General features: G+C 44.0%; 1 protein-coding gene across 2 annotated transcripts in view; it reads left to right on the top strand.

The window, feature by feature from the left end:
- Positions 1–17,521, top strand: part of LOC147201857 (contactin-4-like) — a 75,509-nt gene that overhangs the window by 26,889 nt on the left and 31,099 nt on the right. For both annotated transcript variants that reach the window (XM_086117729.1, XM_086117728.1), the window contains exons 7-11: positions 525–627; positions 1,932–2,116; positions 6,683–6,822; positions 10,312–10,441; positions 12,244–12,394. In XM_086117729.1, the coding sequence (XP_085973855.1) occupies positions 525–627; positions 1,932–2,116; positions 6,683–6,822; positions 10,312–10,441; positions 12,244–12,394 (709 nt within the window). The remainder of the gene's footprint in view (positions 1–524; positions 628–1,931; positions 2,117–6,682; positions 6,823–10,311; positions 10,442–12,243; positions 12,395–17,521) is intronic.

Genomic DNA, 17,521 nt, shown 5'->3' with positions numbered 1-17,521 from the left:
GATACCCAAAAGTCACCGTCTCAACGCTCGATTTGTCCCCCAAATATTCCCATGCACAAGCGGAAGATTTTTGACTAAGCAGAGCCGCTTCACACACACGGTCGACGGGATGCTTGGGAGACATATTGGCATCTCCCATGGTGTTTAATCGGAACACGCTCACAACAGCACGAGATGAGCCTCATGGGAATACAGAAGATGAAATTGTCCTTGAGTCGTCACAGTTGAACCACATCTGTGTTGACGAGTTGTATTTTGGTCTCGTTGTTCTCATTATTTCCAATGGAAGAGCTTTTTGTGTCAGTGATGTGAGCAAAGCAGGTTTCTGTTGCTCAAATCACAGTTGGAGACCAAAGAACATTTCATTATACAGAAAACAGAGGCGGCATACAAAAGAGTTTTTCAGAAACCACCGAAACGATCACGACTTGTCAGTTGAGATTATGTTCTTATGTTTAAAAAAAAAAAACAACCCAAAAAAAAATGTTTAACAAACACCAATGACATTTGCAACTTCCCTGCAGGTGTTATGGGTGAATATGAGCCAAAGATTGAAGTCCAGTTTCCTGACATGGTTCATGTCGCCAAAGGATCCACTGTGAAGCTGGAATGCTTTGCGCTGGGCAAGTAAGGCAACACCTGCATCAGACTCAACATTTTCTCCGCAACATGAAAGGAAAAACATTCCTCAAAAGTATCGCGCTTGTTTGTTTTTCCGTGTTAACTGCTATTTCTGTGGCATTTCGAGCCAAGGTTGGTACTTCTGAACGCTGTGGCTGCGAGTAAAAGCGTTTTGAAAATAGAGTCGAATGGATCCCAGACTGCAGTGCGAGATCATATGATCAAAGTTAAAACGCCGGACTTTAACCCGCCGCGGTCAGAGGATATTTCTGCAGGTTTGAAATTCAGCAGGGTACGAAAGACTTTATAAGCCCTTAAACCTTTTGTGGGAATATCATGCTAAGTGTGAGCAAGGATACTTTAATCCCTCCGAAGGCCATCGAAAAGCGAAAGGGGTTGTGTTCTTTAGTGCCTTCTATTTCAACCAAATGATGGCTGCTACATTGAAGTCTTGTTTTCTTTTTTTTTTAACCGTTTAGAAAATGAAAAATCAACTCAAGGATCTACAATCCAATGCCGTAATACCGAGGGGCTTTGTTGTCATTTTCAGTTTGCAATGTAGAAATAACTGGCATAGTCTCGTCCTATTCAGAAACCTTTAAAAAAAAAACATAAATGAACATTTGAATTGAGTCATTTTTTGCAACATAAATTCCAATTTTGTTTTTTTGTTGTTGTTTTTTTGTGCCATGCAAGCCAACTGTGTGATGTACTTTTTGTCGTGCTAATTTTTACTCAACAAATGCCAAAAACAAGTCACTTAAATATATGGCAACAATAGATGTGGAATATGAAACAAAACAGCAGACACATGCTGTATGTATTCCTTCTTTGGATTTGAATATGTTTTAAGATACAGTGAAAAGAGAAGTATTTTTGAAATAGTTGTGGATATCTTTACCACAGTGTAACTTCGGCCCGGGGCCATTTGCAGCGGCCATCCATTTTTTTCGGCGGCCACCGCGAACAGCATGTACTTGTCTCAACCGATTCGTGACACCAAAAAGGTTTGGGATCACTGAACTAGACAATACAAACGACATATCATTGCTTTTTTTGACTTGAGCGTGTTTCAACAAGCTGACGAATTTCCATTTCCATTTTTCTGTACGCGGCCCCTCAAACGAAAAAGCCCGGACAGCCCTGCTTTTACCCCCTTCGACCGACGCTCTTGGCTCTGAAACAATGTCGCACTTTTGAACATGAATTGATTCATGAATGAATGCTTCCATTAACGGAAAAAAAAAATGAAGGATTTAGATTTTTTTATTTTTTTTTAACATCTCAATTCATGTGTCTCTTTTCACCAGCCCAGTTCCTTCAGTCAACTGGAGAAAGGTGGACGGCGTTCCTTTCCCCCGGAAAGTGGACATAAGGAAAGCAAGTGCCGTTCTGGAAATTCCATATTTCCAACAGGAGGACGCCGGCACCTATGAGTGTGTCGCTGAGAATTCCCGCGGAATGAACACTGTCAAAGGAAAGCTTTCTTTTTACGGTAGGTTCTTGCGCTGATCCGGCGGCGCGTCCGTACCTTATTCGCAGACCTGCGCGCGCCGCTCCCCTCATCTGTCAGTCCTGCATGGCGGGCGCGGCAGCAACACTCGACACAGTCCGTGTCTCATGTGAGAGAGAGAGAGATGCGTTTTAACGCCGCATCAAAAATGATTAAGGACCACCAGTCATGATGCCTCTAATATTTTGATCCAGATTAAAGGGAGTTTATGTGGATGAAGCTGAGCCCTTGCCTCCGACCTTGATGGCGACCTTTGTGTTGGGTTCCACCAGATGGCATCATGAGTGACGTTCTTCCAACTTCACTGGAGATAAAAGCTATTAAACGCTCTCTACATAGACCAGTGGCACATATGTCAGGGACATAATCTTCCCCCAAAGCATCTGGAATGACAGGAAGGGGGTCAGTGGATTCACTCATTGCTGTGGTTAGTCCAGCGGTTGAACCCTCTCGCCTATTGAGTTCAAATGTTTGATGAAGAGCCCCCCGTGCCCACCCCCCAAAAAAAACCATTGAAAAAAAAGTGTGCTACTTTATATTTGGTAGTTCATGTATTTTTTTTTAAGGAAGATGCATGTGTGAGTGGAACGACAAAACTGAGTTTGATACACGCATTTCATTTCATTCAAAGTGTCACTTTCTTTATTTACTCCCCCCCAAGTCCAAGTGTGTGAGCTGTCACAGAAAGAACTTATTTGGGCTATTTACCATTGTTTACCACTTTTTCTGGAAGCTCCCGGCCTTTTTCCCTTGCACAAGCCGGGAGCACGCCATGATCCACAGTGGCTGGTCAGAGTGAGCCGCGGGTCCTTTTTCATTTTGATGTCTTTTGTCTCCCTCTGTTTCTCTCCCTCTCATACTGTCTGCAGCCTGGTGATAAAAATCTCTAATCTTATTTTGAGCCTGCTTTGAATTAAGCTTTTGAGACATTTGTCAGCAGTGTAAGCCAATGGGGGAATCGATAAGGTGTATCTTGTTCATCCAAAGCAAATTGCAAAAGTGGGTGAGTCTGCCTCTGAAAGGGAAATAAATGAAGGGAGTGCTCGATGCTGGCTCATGATTAAAACATTCGTAATAATTCACGTTGTCACATGAAAACAGTGGCCACTATTTGTCAACACACACACACACACACACATATAAAATTCCTCGTCTCATCTCTTTATCTATGATCACGATATCTGGTTGGTTCGCCATTACCATCTTGTCAGTCTGGATCTGGAAGTCCCACAGGATCTTCGCTCTGTCATTCTCTACCACCTTCGGAGGTGTTTCCCATTTTGACCTTGGGGTTTCCAGTCCATACTCCGCACAGATGTTTCGGTAGACTATGCCAGCCACTTGGTTATGGCGTTCCATGTAGGCTTTCCCTGCCAGCATCTTACACCCTGCAGTTATGTGTTGGATCGTCTCAGATGCCTCTTTGCACAACCTACACCTTGGGTCTTGTCTGGTGTGGTATATCTGGGCCTCAATGGCTCTGGTGCTCAGGGCCTGCTCCTGAGCAGCCAGGATGAGGGCCTCTGTGCTGTGCTTCAGGCCAGCCCTCTCTAGCCACTGATAGGACTTCTTGAGATTGGCCACTTCAGTTATGGTCCGGTGGTACATCCCGTGTAGGGGCTTGTCCTCCCATGATGGTCCCTCTTCCAGCGCCTCATCTTCTGTTCCCCATTGTCTGAGGCATTCTCTGAGTACGTCATCCGTTGGAGCCTTCTCCTTGATGTATTCATGGAGCTTGGATGTTTCATCCTGGATAGTGGCTCTCACACTCACTAGTCCCCGGCCTCCTTCCTTTCGGCTTGCGTACAGTCTCAGGGTGCTGGATTTGGGATGGAACCCTCCGTGCATGGTTAGGAGCTTTCGGGTCTTAACGTCCGTGGTCTGAATCTCTTCCTTTGGCCACCTTATTATTCCTGCAGGGTATCTGATCACTGGCAGGGCATAGCTGTTTATTGCCCAGGTCTTATTCTTGCCATTGAGCTGGCTTCTTAGGACTCGCCTCACTCGCTGGAGGTATTTGGCCGTAGCCGCTTTCCTAGTTGCCAGTTCGAGGTTGCCATTGGCTTGTGGTATACCGAGGTACTTGTAGCTGTCCTCAATGTCTGCTATTGTTCCTTCAGGGAGTGAGACCCCTTCAGTGCGGACTACCTTTCCTCTCTTAGTCACCATCCGACTACATTTCTCAAGCCCGAATGACATCCCGATGTCGCTGCTGTAGATCCTGGTTGGGTGGTTCAGGGAGTCTATGTCCCTTTCGCTCTTAGCATACAGCTTTATGTCATCCATGTAGAGGAGGTGACTGATTGTAGCTCCATTTCTGAGGCGGTATCCATAGCCTGTCTTGGTGATTACTTGGCTTAGGGGGTTCAGTCCTATGCAGAACAGCAGTGGGGAGAGTGCATCACCTTGGTATATGCCACATTTGATGGACACTTGGGTAAGTGGCTTGCCATTGGCTTCAAGTGTGGTTTTCCACATCCTCATCGAGTTCGCAACGAAGGCTCTTAGGGTCCTGTTCACCTTATACAACTCCAAGCATTCAATGATCCATGTATGTGGCATCGAGTCATAGGCTTTCTTGTAATCAATCCAGGCTGTGCACAGGTTGGTACGTCGGGACCTGCAGTCTTGTGGATATATATATATATATATATATATATATATATATATATATATATATATATATATATATATATATATATATATATATATATATATATTATTTTTTATTATATTATTTTTATTAGAGGGTGTGAAGGAATCTGTGTCTACAGAGGCAGGATGCTGTCCAGCCTGGCTAAATATTATAGACAAGTTTCCATTGTCGGTCGATGCATTGGGGATGAGAAAGTGTCCAATAGTTGAGCCAGAGGAGGTGCACAGCTGTATTACAGGCAGCGTACAACCGAAGCCGATGTGCAAAACGGGGCCAAAACTGGTCATGGAGGATGGCCATGATAGACAAATGGAGGGGGAGGGTGGAACAGAGACAAGTGAAAGCCTGTCCAGGTTCCAGCTTTGGCCACAAAATGCCTATTAGTCCTGGTGAAATGAAACCATTAACAAATAAAAAAATAATTTTTGGACAGGGAAGCGGCAACTCAAATGTGCCAGCGTACTCTCCCTCCAGTTCCGGAAGATTTCGAATATTTAGTCCCAATTTGCAACAGTAAATTTCTCAAAGCGCTTTACGTATGAAGCAGTGTCGAACTTCCCGCCTCACAACTGAAGAGTTCAAATGAAGCCTGTGTGAGCAAGCACCAGGCGATGGTGGCAAGGAAAAACTCCCTCTAATTAGGAAATATCGAACAGAGCCAAAGGCAAACCATCTGCCTTGATAAAGGACGGGGACCATCATGCGCCTTGCTTTGACCAACTGAGTCCTGTTATCTCCATGATTCGCACAGATGGCATCATGCCGTTGAGTAACAGTTGTCCGGGGGGTTCAAAGTAAATATGCGGATCAAGCCAGCTTTAAGAACATGACGTTGAGTTTTGAATCAAGCTGATTGTCAACAGAGCAAATTTTTTGGCACCCCCCCACAAACATTGTTACTCTCTGATTGGTCCGGCCCGATTCAGCAGACTCGGGAGGAGATGGGCTCAATGGGTTTTGTGAACTCTCAAATGCTGCCAGAATTCAGCTTGACTCCATTGGAAATAGTCCATGCACTCTGGTGCGGCAGCAGCGAAATGTCTTTTTTGCTTTTTTTCTGTATGACTACTGTAAATCCCCGCCGCCCCCCCCCCCCCCTAGACACACACACACACAACTTCATGACAGATCCATCCACTGTGTGTGTTTGTGTTTGTGTGTGTGTGTGCACGTGTATGTGTGTGTGGCCACGCGCGTGTATAGAGTGAATACAAGTCTCTCTGCCTTAACCGCGCATCTTTGAAAGATAAATACTGGAACATAGAAGCCAATTAGAGCAGGATTTTTATGGCTACAGAAAAAAAAAAACACTCCAAAAGGTCAGTCCTTGAGAGTGACATTCGGTGAGCTTTGTGAAATAGAAAAGTGCAGTCCGCCATTCGTCTTTTCTTGCCACTGGCCCCATTGTGATAGGAACGTGACCTACACACCATCTGGTACGTACTAAGAGCTTTGTCGCACTTGCTTTGTCTTCCCACGAATGCACGTCTTTCTTAACAAGCCTTACCTGCAAGAGACAGGAAAATGCAACTCTCTTCTTGTAATTAATAACACTATCATTTGCATTTTATGGCACAAACAGGCCCTGATACACACACACACACACATTTGTGTGTGTATATGTATATATATATATATATATATATATATATATATATATGTATATATACACATATATATACATACCTGTATATATAATGGTTACGTTGTTTAGTTGAATGAACCAAGCAAAAGTCATCAAATCCATTCCAAAAATGATTTCGAATTGTCGGTCCTGTGCGTGCTGTTGCAAACTTGTCACTCTAATGTATGTAGTTCATCACTTCAAAATCTTTACCCTATTGTGACTACCAGTTCACACTTTTTTTGTTTTGCTTTGTTTTTTTTTTCAGCTCCGCCACATCTCATTGAGAAACCTCAAGATGTCCAGAAGCTCATCGATGACTCCTTGGCATGGGAATGTAAAGCCACGGGAAAGCCGAAGCCCTCCTACAGGTGGATGAAAAACGGAGAGAACTTAGTGCCTGCAGAGGTGAGCCATGCGAGAATGTGTGTCACTGTAGAACTGAGGACGTCATTTTGGTTCCGTTTACAAAGAGCAGATGTCTCATACGGGGCTGCTGGGGTACAAAGGACCCGCTTTCATGCTTTTTACGTTACAAATCAATCCGTAAATCAACCGCAGGAGCTCTCGGCTGCGGCGTCTACCTAATGAATAAACAGCTGCTTCATTATGCAAAACTGGCGACACAAACACACCAGAGGATATTGATCAGCGCCGGATTGTAATACATGTTGTTGGAATGAACCCAGTCTGGCACCCCACGCGCACCGAAGCCCGTCTAATAAAAACGGCTCGCGGTGATGGTGAATACTCAACGCCGTGCGCAAACGGTGCTTGCGACATCTTTATTCAGTCATGGAGATAGATGTGAGAATACTCGCTTTTTTTTTGTGGAGGCAGCTGTCTGAGCGGAGTGGCCCACCGATCCCCTTGCCCCAGCGTTTCCCGGTTGAATCCCAAGGCCATCCCAAGCCGGACAAAATCCATTCATTTCGTCTTTCCGTTGAATCCCGGGTGTTCCCTTGGGCGTCCAAACTGCAAAACAACTCAGCAAGGAGGCATCGTGGAGATGGAGGGGTAGCCTGATGCCACAAATGGCTCCGCTCGATGCGCAGGAGTAGCGGCTCTAAGCAGGATAACCGAGCTTCTCGCCGTATCTCTAAGGGGGGAGGAAACTCATTCTATCCACTCGTATCTGTCAGCGTGTTTTTATTAGCCACAGTCGTATTTTATTATTATTGTTTTTTTGGGTATCAATAAGTTCAATGTCAAACTAGCCATGATTTGTTTTTTTGTGTTCAAACGGTCTCAACTAATAATGATTATTATTGTAATACAAGAAGATCGATCATTGTTTTCTATTAAATACAGCGAAGTGCACCATTTTTGATAAGGTGATATAATGATGTCCTTTACGATAAAAGATCAAAAATACCCCCAAAAAACGGTGGTCCATAACATCTCCTTCTAAAATCTTTTCAAACAGTTCCAAAAATCTTTCAATATTGCTGTACTGTACTCTGCAAAAAAACAACCCGTTTGACCGATTCGGCACCGCCCAGTCCATTTCTTTCTAAGAGCCGTCGCTCTTAAAGATACAAAATGTGCATTAAAATTCCCCATCATTTCAATTACATAACAACAGCAAAAACACAATCTCTTCACTGCTGCAAAGACAAAAAGAAATCTTCATGAAGGAAAAAAAAAGAGGCCAGTTTTCCTTGAAGTAGCCCCTTCAAAATAGCCACAAAATGACTATTCAGGCTGCACGGCTGAATGGATTTATCAGCCAAGGTGCTACATTATTTGAAATGCCACCATTAACCGCAGACGTGCAATGAATGGAACAGGTAAAGGTCAGTGACACACAGCAGAAGAGGCAGACGGCAGAGGATGCTCCATTTGCTCTTTATGAGAGATTTTGCTTTCTGCCTCAGCAGAAAATCTTTCCTCGAGTGTTTGTCATCTGGATGGACACAACTGTTGTCTCGCGTTTCCATCAATAAATCAGTGCCGCTCTCGTCAGCGTTGAAGTCAGGTTCAAACCCGACGACGTGTTCGAGTTTGCTCCGTGCTAATTTTTTCCTCTCGTGTCCCGATGAAGAAAAGCAAGAAAATTTGTCACGGTCTTTCTACCACTGCAAGAAAGTGGATCATCGTCACGGTTTACAAACATGAAGTGGCCCGACGTGTTTTGTACATTCAACACCCATTTGTGAATGATACTACAGGAATGCAAATCTTACAAATGAGCAAAGCACTTTTTGTTTTATTCTCCAAATCTGTGATCTCTGGATACCCGGATTTATATTGTGTAAGTACTAAATCATAAGGCGAACAAACAAAGAAAAAAAAAGCAATTTTCTTTTTCATAAATATACGAAAGATGCTGGCACACGCAGGCACGCCTGCTCCAGCAACCTTCACGCCGTGATTTGTGTGCGCCGTTATCTACTTTGCGCAGGCACGGCGAGAGCGAAGGGTCAGAGTTTGTGCTAGATCGCTCACAGTCAAAACGAACTCGCCGCCCCCTCGCACGCTGCACCACAAACAATGGCCGGCAAGTTGAGAACGCCCCCCCCCCCAAACACACAAAAAAATAATTTGTGGATCGCATTTGAAGTGTTTGCCCTCAAGTAGGGGCGTCGTCATCAGCACCGCACCGTACGGCACACAGGAATGCATTCTAAAGTAGACAAGAGAATGGTTTCTTTCAACGGCAAATGAATAAAAATGCTATTTGCAAAGGGAAAGCTGCTCGACAATCAATAAAATTGACCAAGGTAAGGATTAAGGCAACATGCAACTTTACACGGACGAAGGAAAACCCAAACGCCAATCACTCTCCTTGCCTTGAAAAGTATGACTTCAGTGAGCCGCTTTTCTTCTTTCCTTTTTGGTTTTGCTGCCGACTGGCCATCAAGTGAAGGCGACTCTGCCTTATGTTTCGTAAATGTCTTATATTAATTCGTCTTGCCTCCGCACGCCGCTTCTAAGAAATCAAATTACAGCTTTTCTTTCTCCCAATACTTTATTAGTTGATTGACCTTCGGTGAGTCAGTCAACCTTTTTTGTATTCTTAACTGTCGCTTGTTTTGCTAGAGAGGACTTGAAGCTCTTTACAAAGCCCTCCAATTAAGAGCCTGCAGTCTGTGTGAGCCCCAATTCAATATCCAAACTAAAGGGCAGCATTAGGCAAACCCTAAAAATGAGCATAAAAAAATTACCGGGGGAGGGGGGGGAATCAAAATCAAAACTGTTGAAGTATTCATAGGTTGATCCTTCAAGGATTTTATTTCATCCTGCCCGGTCATCTCTTTTATGAAAATCTTTGATATTTCATCGACTGAGTGCAAAACTCCTGCGAGCAGACAAACAAAACCAAGGTCCTAAAAGATCCAAATAAATAGAGGCGGCACGTGTCAAGAATTTTCAAAATAATTTTCACAATGCAGGATGGTAACACGGGCGAAAATCTGACACAAGTTCCTTTTTTTTTTTTTTTCGTTTTTGACACAAAAAATGGAGTAAGTGGCAGATACACTTATCAGTTTTCCACAAAAAATGTGGTGCCCCCTCGCTGCCCATCCCACCTCCCCAAAAGGTAAATCTGGAGCAGTACACCGGTTTCCACAATGCAGTGCAGGGTGCAAATGAGCAATGTTCGGATATGGATATCCGCCTCCCGCTGGAGGGGAAACGGGACCTGTGGTGCAGTCGCTGATATAAATAGGACTTGGCTTTATTTCGCTCTCATAAACATGCAGATTGATTAGGGTCATTTTCTGCTAGCCTGCCTCCATCCACCCAAGCCTTCCCCTTCATTAGTGATGAAATCGGGAGATTTATTGCAACGTCTGTTATTTTCAGAGCATAATTCATTGGCCCCGTGGCTGTTTTTTATGTAGGTGAGCTGTGGGAACTCGGCGCATTAATGGCATGCGTCTATGTCCGCAGGAGCGCGTTCAGGTGAGCGACGGGGCTTTGTCAATCAGTCGCCTGACCCTGTCGGACACGGGAATGTACCAGTGTGTCGCCGGGAATAAGTATGGCGAGGTCTACTCCAACGCCGAACTACGAGTTATAGGTAAGATCGTGCGATTGTGGCTGTGGGTGCGCGTGTGCATGCGTTCGTTCCTTTTTGCACCATCCTCTTCCTTGGGTCAATTTTACCAGATGACCTTTGCCCCGTCAGTTATTGGGCACCGTCTCGCCGATAGTGATGTACCGTACTTGAGCTTCTCTGTTTGCAAGCGCAATTCATCTAACGTGTGAGGCTTGTCACTCTGCACTTCCTGTCATTGGTCGGCAACCTTCCGACGCATTGGCTACATGTTCAACTGCAGGCTCGTCCGATTTTTTTGGGGATCGCATCGTGAAGCTCGACTCACGTCATTTGCAAGTGATCGGATGTAATTTGACGCTTCCGCACATCAGCGGGCTGTATGGACTCGTCTGCGTGGGTCGCCGCGGTAATGACGTGCGCATCCGTACGTAGGCTGGCGATGCCAAATGCAAACATGAAAGAATGAGCAATACGAAAACAACGTAGAGGTATAAACAGAGATAATATAGCCTTAAGTTGTTGTTGTTGTTTTGTTGTTGTTTTTTTACTCTTCATTTATGGTAACTTTTGCAGGCCTGTCAGTGTGCTACTTCTTACGCACAATAAAAAAAAATGTGTCTTTGCACGTCCTCTTTCAGTCTTTGCTATAAATCGTTGAGTATGGCCAGAGCCGCGCACTTTTGTGATCACGTTGTAGGGCGTTGCTCCTTCATCACTGCGTGTATGTCTGCTGTGGCAGCAATTAGACTGTAAGTGTGAAACGAGTCCTCCAGCAGATTTGACAGGCCGGCTGAGACGCGTACAGAAATGCACCCTGTTTCCGATTTCAGACCGTCGACCCCGTGTTGTTTGAGAGCCGTCTTGATAATATCGGATTTCATGTGACTTTTTTTTGCTGGTTCAATATGATCAAGTCAATCGCGTGAATATGAATATGACAAATGTCCGGCGTGGGGCTGCCAGGCTCAACAAGGCCATTCCGACCATGTGGATAATTGGAGTCCGCGCACAGAGTGCAGTGGTGGAGCTGCAAACAAAATGTCAAGGACTGGTGTCAGACTGCGCAAACCCTTTCAACTTACCACAAGGCCGAGTTGAGTTGAAATCCCTCAATCAGAGGTCTCGGTTTTGAAATTCACTTCAGATTGTGGAGCTTATTCTTTCCGTTCTCAAAATATGCCTGTTAGGTTGCCTTCAGACTCTCAATGTCAGTCGTACAGTAGGTGTGAATGTGAAGGTTTTTGTATACGTGCGCTGCTGTTGACGGGTGAGCTTTTTTTTTTTTTTTTTTGAACCAAAAGACTAAAATAACGCTCACGTTGTTATTCAATGGGAGCTCACTGTGAACAGCAGGATGTATTGTTTCTTCTATTTTTGAAACTGGGACATTTGCACTTCTTCTGTTTTGCAACAAAGTATGTGATGTCTACTGTAAGTTGGTGGTGGTGTGTTTTTCTTTCCATTTTATGGCCTTAACTTTAAGACGTAACCTCTGCAGGAATAATTTATATCGGTTTCTTCACCACAATCTCAAGGCCGCGACTGTAACTAGCTTTACTGTTATCTGGCCTGAAAATAGATTTAGGAAAAAAGCAGAACATCTGTCATCTGAGAGAAGGGACAAATCCAAACCTCGTTGAAGCTCGGTGACCACAAAAAAGAAAGTTCGGGGGGAGACAATGCCACCAAAGAAGGTGCAATCTCTCGAATTGAAATGGAGCTAAAGAAAAAATTGGTGTGCTTATGTGATGAATTGTTGAGAAAGCAGACCACTAATGCGCTGCATTAGAAATGAAATAACACGTCTTGCCCCCGTGCCTCAGCTGTTGCACCAGATTTCTCCCACAACCAATTGAGGAGCCAGACGTTGGTCAAGGTTGGCGGAGATATGCTCATTGAGTGCAAACCCAAGATGTCTCCGTGGGGTGTGATCTCTTGGAGGAAGGGCAGTGAAGCGCTCCAACAAAGTCAAAGGTAACTGCTCCACTTTTTTACCCTGAAAACACAGCGAGACTTTTGCCTCCAAGTGGCATTCCTTTTTTGCTCGGAGCGGAATGCTGCAATATACTAACTACACCGCGAAATCCGTACCGTGAAACAATGATGTGGATTATATGTGCATTTATTTCCCAAGGAAATGCTTTGCTTTGTCAAAGCGTCATCCTGTTTTCAAATCAAATCCTTGCACTTTTGCACTCTACCTAAGTGGCAGTCGTCACGATGCCAGAAATACGTCGTCGTGCCGACGATGCAGCCTTCAAGTTGAAGGCTATTGACCTTGCCGTTGTAAAAGGCAGTCCAGCCGCCAAATCCTAAAATGTGTCAACTTTATTTTTTGGGGGGGTTCGGCTTACATACCCGTTTTGTGAATTTTACAGTAAATCAAGGAATGACTGACATCTGACAGGACGTCTGAGACTTGACATTTTCATTGGTTGTCATGTTGAACATCGTCTGTATTCCTTCATTGTGCCTGCTTGCCACTGCTGAAGGAACGCATGTCAACTTACATTTTTATTCAGGCGCAACCCCCAACTACAGACACAACTATAGCTGATGATCGCAACATTGCTATTATAAACGTCCACACGCGTGCGCATAAAAAGCGGAACTTTCAAAATAAAAGCACCACATATTTTACGTTTTACGATTCGATATTGTCGGCAACTCGGGCATAAACTAAATGGAACTACAATCACGGATATGTTCGCAAACCAGTGGTTTGTACAATATAGTACGACGACAAGCTTCCCCAAAGCTCTCAATGCGCCTCACCGCTCAGCATTCACATTTTTACATTAAAACCAACACAATCGTAGTTTAATGGCCAATTTAGCCGCTAGATTTTGACCCGCTCACATCAATCAGACTCGTTTCCATGGAAGTATACCTTTTATTACCAACCATTTATTATGAGCCATCTGCTCAAAGCGTTACATTCATTATTCCAAGGGTGCAGACACACTTGGCTCATTAAAACAAAGTGACAATGAACACCTTTCTTCCTCGCCACAGTTCATCTCGTCGCTGTCTTTCAAATGGAGATAGTTTTGTTTTGGTTTGTTTTCAAATCTGACGGCATAAACAGCGCTGCCCAAGCACGTCACGTTAACAAGTCGCCGCATATGTTGGTTTGCTTTTGGGCATTGTGACATAGTGGACGGTCAGTAAAAAATGACACCAGTCGTCACTGGTGGCAGTCATCGAATCTAAGGCGGCGACAGCAGCAGAGCAGTTTGTGTTTCGCACCAATGCCGTTCCAAAAATGCAGCCTGAAATTACACGCTAGGGTGCCGTCCGTCTTATTGGCGCTCGGTGGTGGAAGCAACGTGTAAAATAGGATGGATTGAGGTGACACATTTTACCCTTACGGCACTTGCGTCTTTCACCGAAGGAAAGTCAACAGCTTGTTCACACACAGATCACGCAACCTCACAAGCAACTCTCTCCCCAAATTGCGAGCGAGACAGTCATTCCACCACCTGAACCGTAACTCCCCCAACGGAACCATTTGGAGTCCTTTAATGTGTCTGCGAAAAGACTTTGGCGGCTTGTCGCTCCACAATCATAAAAGTGGACAATCCCACACAGGGGGCATCCTTTTGGACGAAATGTTAAAGAGCAAAACGACTGAACATGAAAGACAAAGGGTGCTTCACATCTGGATCCAGATCATTTGATTGCGTGCAACCAGCCGATGAAATAAAATTGGGTAAATTCAACGCACCATTTTTTTAAATGCACAATTTCCACAAAAATGGAACCATACAACGAATAATAATGAATAAAATAATAATAATTTAAAAAATAATTAATTGAAAATGATTTTAAAATCGGCTTAGTGGTTGCGAGACCTTGTTTAATTAAAAGATTTCCAAAGTAAAAGTCTATTCTCAGCTAGGCAAGCGCCGGGTAACCCCTGGAATGGTCACCAGCCGATCAAAAAAAACCTAAAAAACCCATCATCATTTGCATAGTGTTCTAAACCCAATTTAGTCAAATAAGCATTTAACCTATTTTCCCTTATCCATCGTTCATCTGGATTTATATGGATGTTTCCACTCAGAGAGGTTGAAATTGGATGATGAAATTTCGGAATTAGGGTGACTGGGGCTTAAACGTGCCTTTGAGACCATTTCACTGAGGATAAGGATAAAAACATGTCATTAGTTCTACTGGAGGGAATTAATTTTTGACACTCTGTTATCATGACTATAATGTAAAATGCTGAAACACACACACGTGAACATTCCGGATCCTCGTGCATATGCACAGAGGGAGAGCAGTCCCAGCAAATTACCACTTCCAACATTCAGCGCAAACTTCAATTCGTCACCATCTGGTCCTTTCCGATATTTGTGTCGGTCTATTACACACCACCAACATTAAACAAATAGAAATGTTTTTGTTTTTTTTAAATACGTACACAAATTACATTTCTGATTAAATCTGAGCGCGATTGATTTAAGATGGTGTCAACTGGAATCCTAATGAGGAGTGCTGCCGACATTAATTCTCGTCAACTATGTTTTATTTTGGCAATGGGTGGACAAAATTCTTCCCCAACACTGGTTTGATCATTCAGTTAGGAGAGTAAAAAAAAAAAAAATCGATGGCCAGCAGATCTCAGTATTTGGTCTCTTTTGAATGATGTCGCCATGTATCAAAACTATGTTTGATGCTTATGAACATGGCAGACCTCCAGAAATTAGACCTTTACCAGCAGCTTGTGATTTATCAAAGTAGATGTTACATTGAACCTACTACAAAGAAAAGAGAGAGAAGATGATGCAGATCATTTAAATTTAGAAGTAGAAGTGATGACGTAATGTACACACACACACACATACCACCCATGCGCGCGCACACACTACTGAATACGACTACTATTAAATAGCCTGCGAATAGTTTCTACGTTTTGTCAAAGATTAAATTTTGACACCAGTGAGTCATTGTAAGTTTGGGTCCAGATTCGATGATTTGGGTGAAACCAACCGATGTTCTTTTTCTGATTACTAAAAAATGCAATAAGGTAGAAAGATACTCAAGAGGGTCAAATCTTTCATTTGACAGTCTCTGAGAGTTTCTGTGTTTCTGTGTGCGGGGCCTTGATAGATTGGCCAGAATGCTCTAAATTGGCTGGCAGTTTTTTTCTGGCTGGCATTGAAAGAGGGGAATCAGGGTCAAGTACCCCAGGTTTGAACAACTACATCGATATATATATTTCTTCACGCAATCATAACATGACTTAGAAATCATCAAACAGTACAGTCATCCTGGGGAGATTGTGATGCAGTCCTCAGACGTGTGAGCACATTTGCAGAGCAGCAAAGTGGAAAAGCAGCAGGAGGCCGAAGTTGTGCTTAATTTACCCGCCAAAGCAGCCATCTGTTAACTCAATCCAAAGTGCAAATCAAGTACTTTCACCTTCATGGGGATGCGAGGTTGGCGAGACCTTTTTTTTTAAACATCTGATAGAATTCCAAGTTTCACAAATAACTCAGCCATCATGAGGTTCTCGCACGTTCAATATCGGGAGAGACGTGGCCTGCCCTCTTGTTTGACGTCCGGCCCGAGTGCCTCGTTGCACACGGGGGTCATCCGATTGCTGTCAGCACGCAAGCATGACTCCACTCGGACAGCCGTGCTGCGTGAGCGCGGAGTCTTGCCAGGCTTTGCATACATCCAAAGCGGTGTTGTTGCTTGTCAAACAAAGTGATGGAAATTTTGCACAGCGGTTTTACTACTGATGCCCTCCACTCACCTGTGACGGCTTGGCTGCACGTTCCTCCCTCACCGCATCGTGACTATTTCAACTGGGATAATATGAACAGAGAGTCCGCATTTCTCTGGAAGGTGACACAAGTTAATTTGGTGAGAACTGAAGTGTTTGCATGTTACTCTCCTTGCCCTTTGTCCTCATTTTATATTATTTCAAATATCCATTAAAGCAGAGAACAAAAGCGTTGGGATAAATACGGTCATATTTTAGGATTAAATGAGCGTGCTTGCTCTTGAAATCGCCGAGATAATAATGCTAGGCAGGCGGGAGAGAAAATGGATGGATGGATAGGAGTTTATCTTTCACCACTTAAGTTGGATGGTTGCCATGGCAACAACAGCTGCATTCTTTCTTCTCAAAGCTAGCGAGGTTCTAAATAAATGCAAACAAATATTCTGTAGAGGAGTTTTTAGGCGGATTCGTTTGTTGCGTTCCCTGCTGCGCTTTAGATGTTGAAAAGCATACAGTTTCTTTCAAATCAGACGCATTTGTGTTTTTAAAATGAAATGTTTTTGGGTGTGGGAGGGGCGGGGGAGGGGGCGGATAGTCAATGCCTCACTCGACACAAGCCGTAGGATTCTTTGAACACAACCGTTTGATTTCTCTCCCCGGAAGCAGTGTTTCCCAACCCAAGGCAAATATTTTTGGGAAAAATCTCACCAGCGTCACCGCCAAACACAAATGTCACAAAAAGTGGATGTGCAGGTTAATTAAGGACCTTCTGCTATCCAATGGGAAAGTGTTGAAGTCTTCCTGCCTGTCACTACATTTCTCTGGCATGAATTGACTCCATTTTATTTTGTCAAGCGGCTGCACGAAATACCATCTGGATCAAGATACATTTTTAAAAATAGATTGGATATCAAGTTCATAAAATGACTGGAACCAAATGACATTATTGTGCACAGCCAATACCAAAGGGGTGGTGTCGATAGGTGTGAAACAAACAAAATTGTCCCAAATGACTGCAAACTACATCCACATTTCACAAGATGAGTCTTAATTTCCATTGGCACACGGAGATTCTGTCTGTGCAAGGTTCGCAAATGATCTGAGCAGACTTTGAGTTTGCACCTGCACACCAACTTGCTAACCCACATGAGGTGGCAGTGAGCCCCTTTTGTTGAAGATTAATTGCCTTAATGGCGTTCGCACTCCACAGTGGCTCCGGCAGAGGGGGAACCAGTGTCACCAGTTGGGCAATCCATCTTCACAGCAGCAGCCTCCCCATTTTCGCTGCAGAGGAGCAATGGGGGCGGGGGCTGAGGAGGCGGGTGGGGGTCTTATCTAGCCCAGACAAACCTACAGGGACACAGTTT

Source organism: Hippocampus guttulatus, chromosome 8 (assembly GCF_054856545.1).
Source record: "Hippocampus guttulatus isolate MCC_2025c chromosome 8, RoL_Hgut_1.0, whole genome shotgun sequence".
Lineage (NCBI taxonomy): Eukaryota > Metazoa > Chordata > Actinopteri > Syngnathiformes > Syngnathidae > Hippocampus > Hippocampus guttulatus.
The sequence above is the reverse complement of the archived record's forward strand: the minus strand, read 5'-3'. Positions and strand labels throughout refer to the sequence as shown.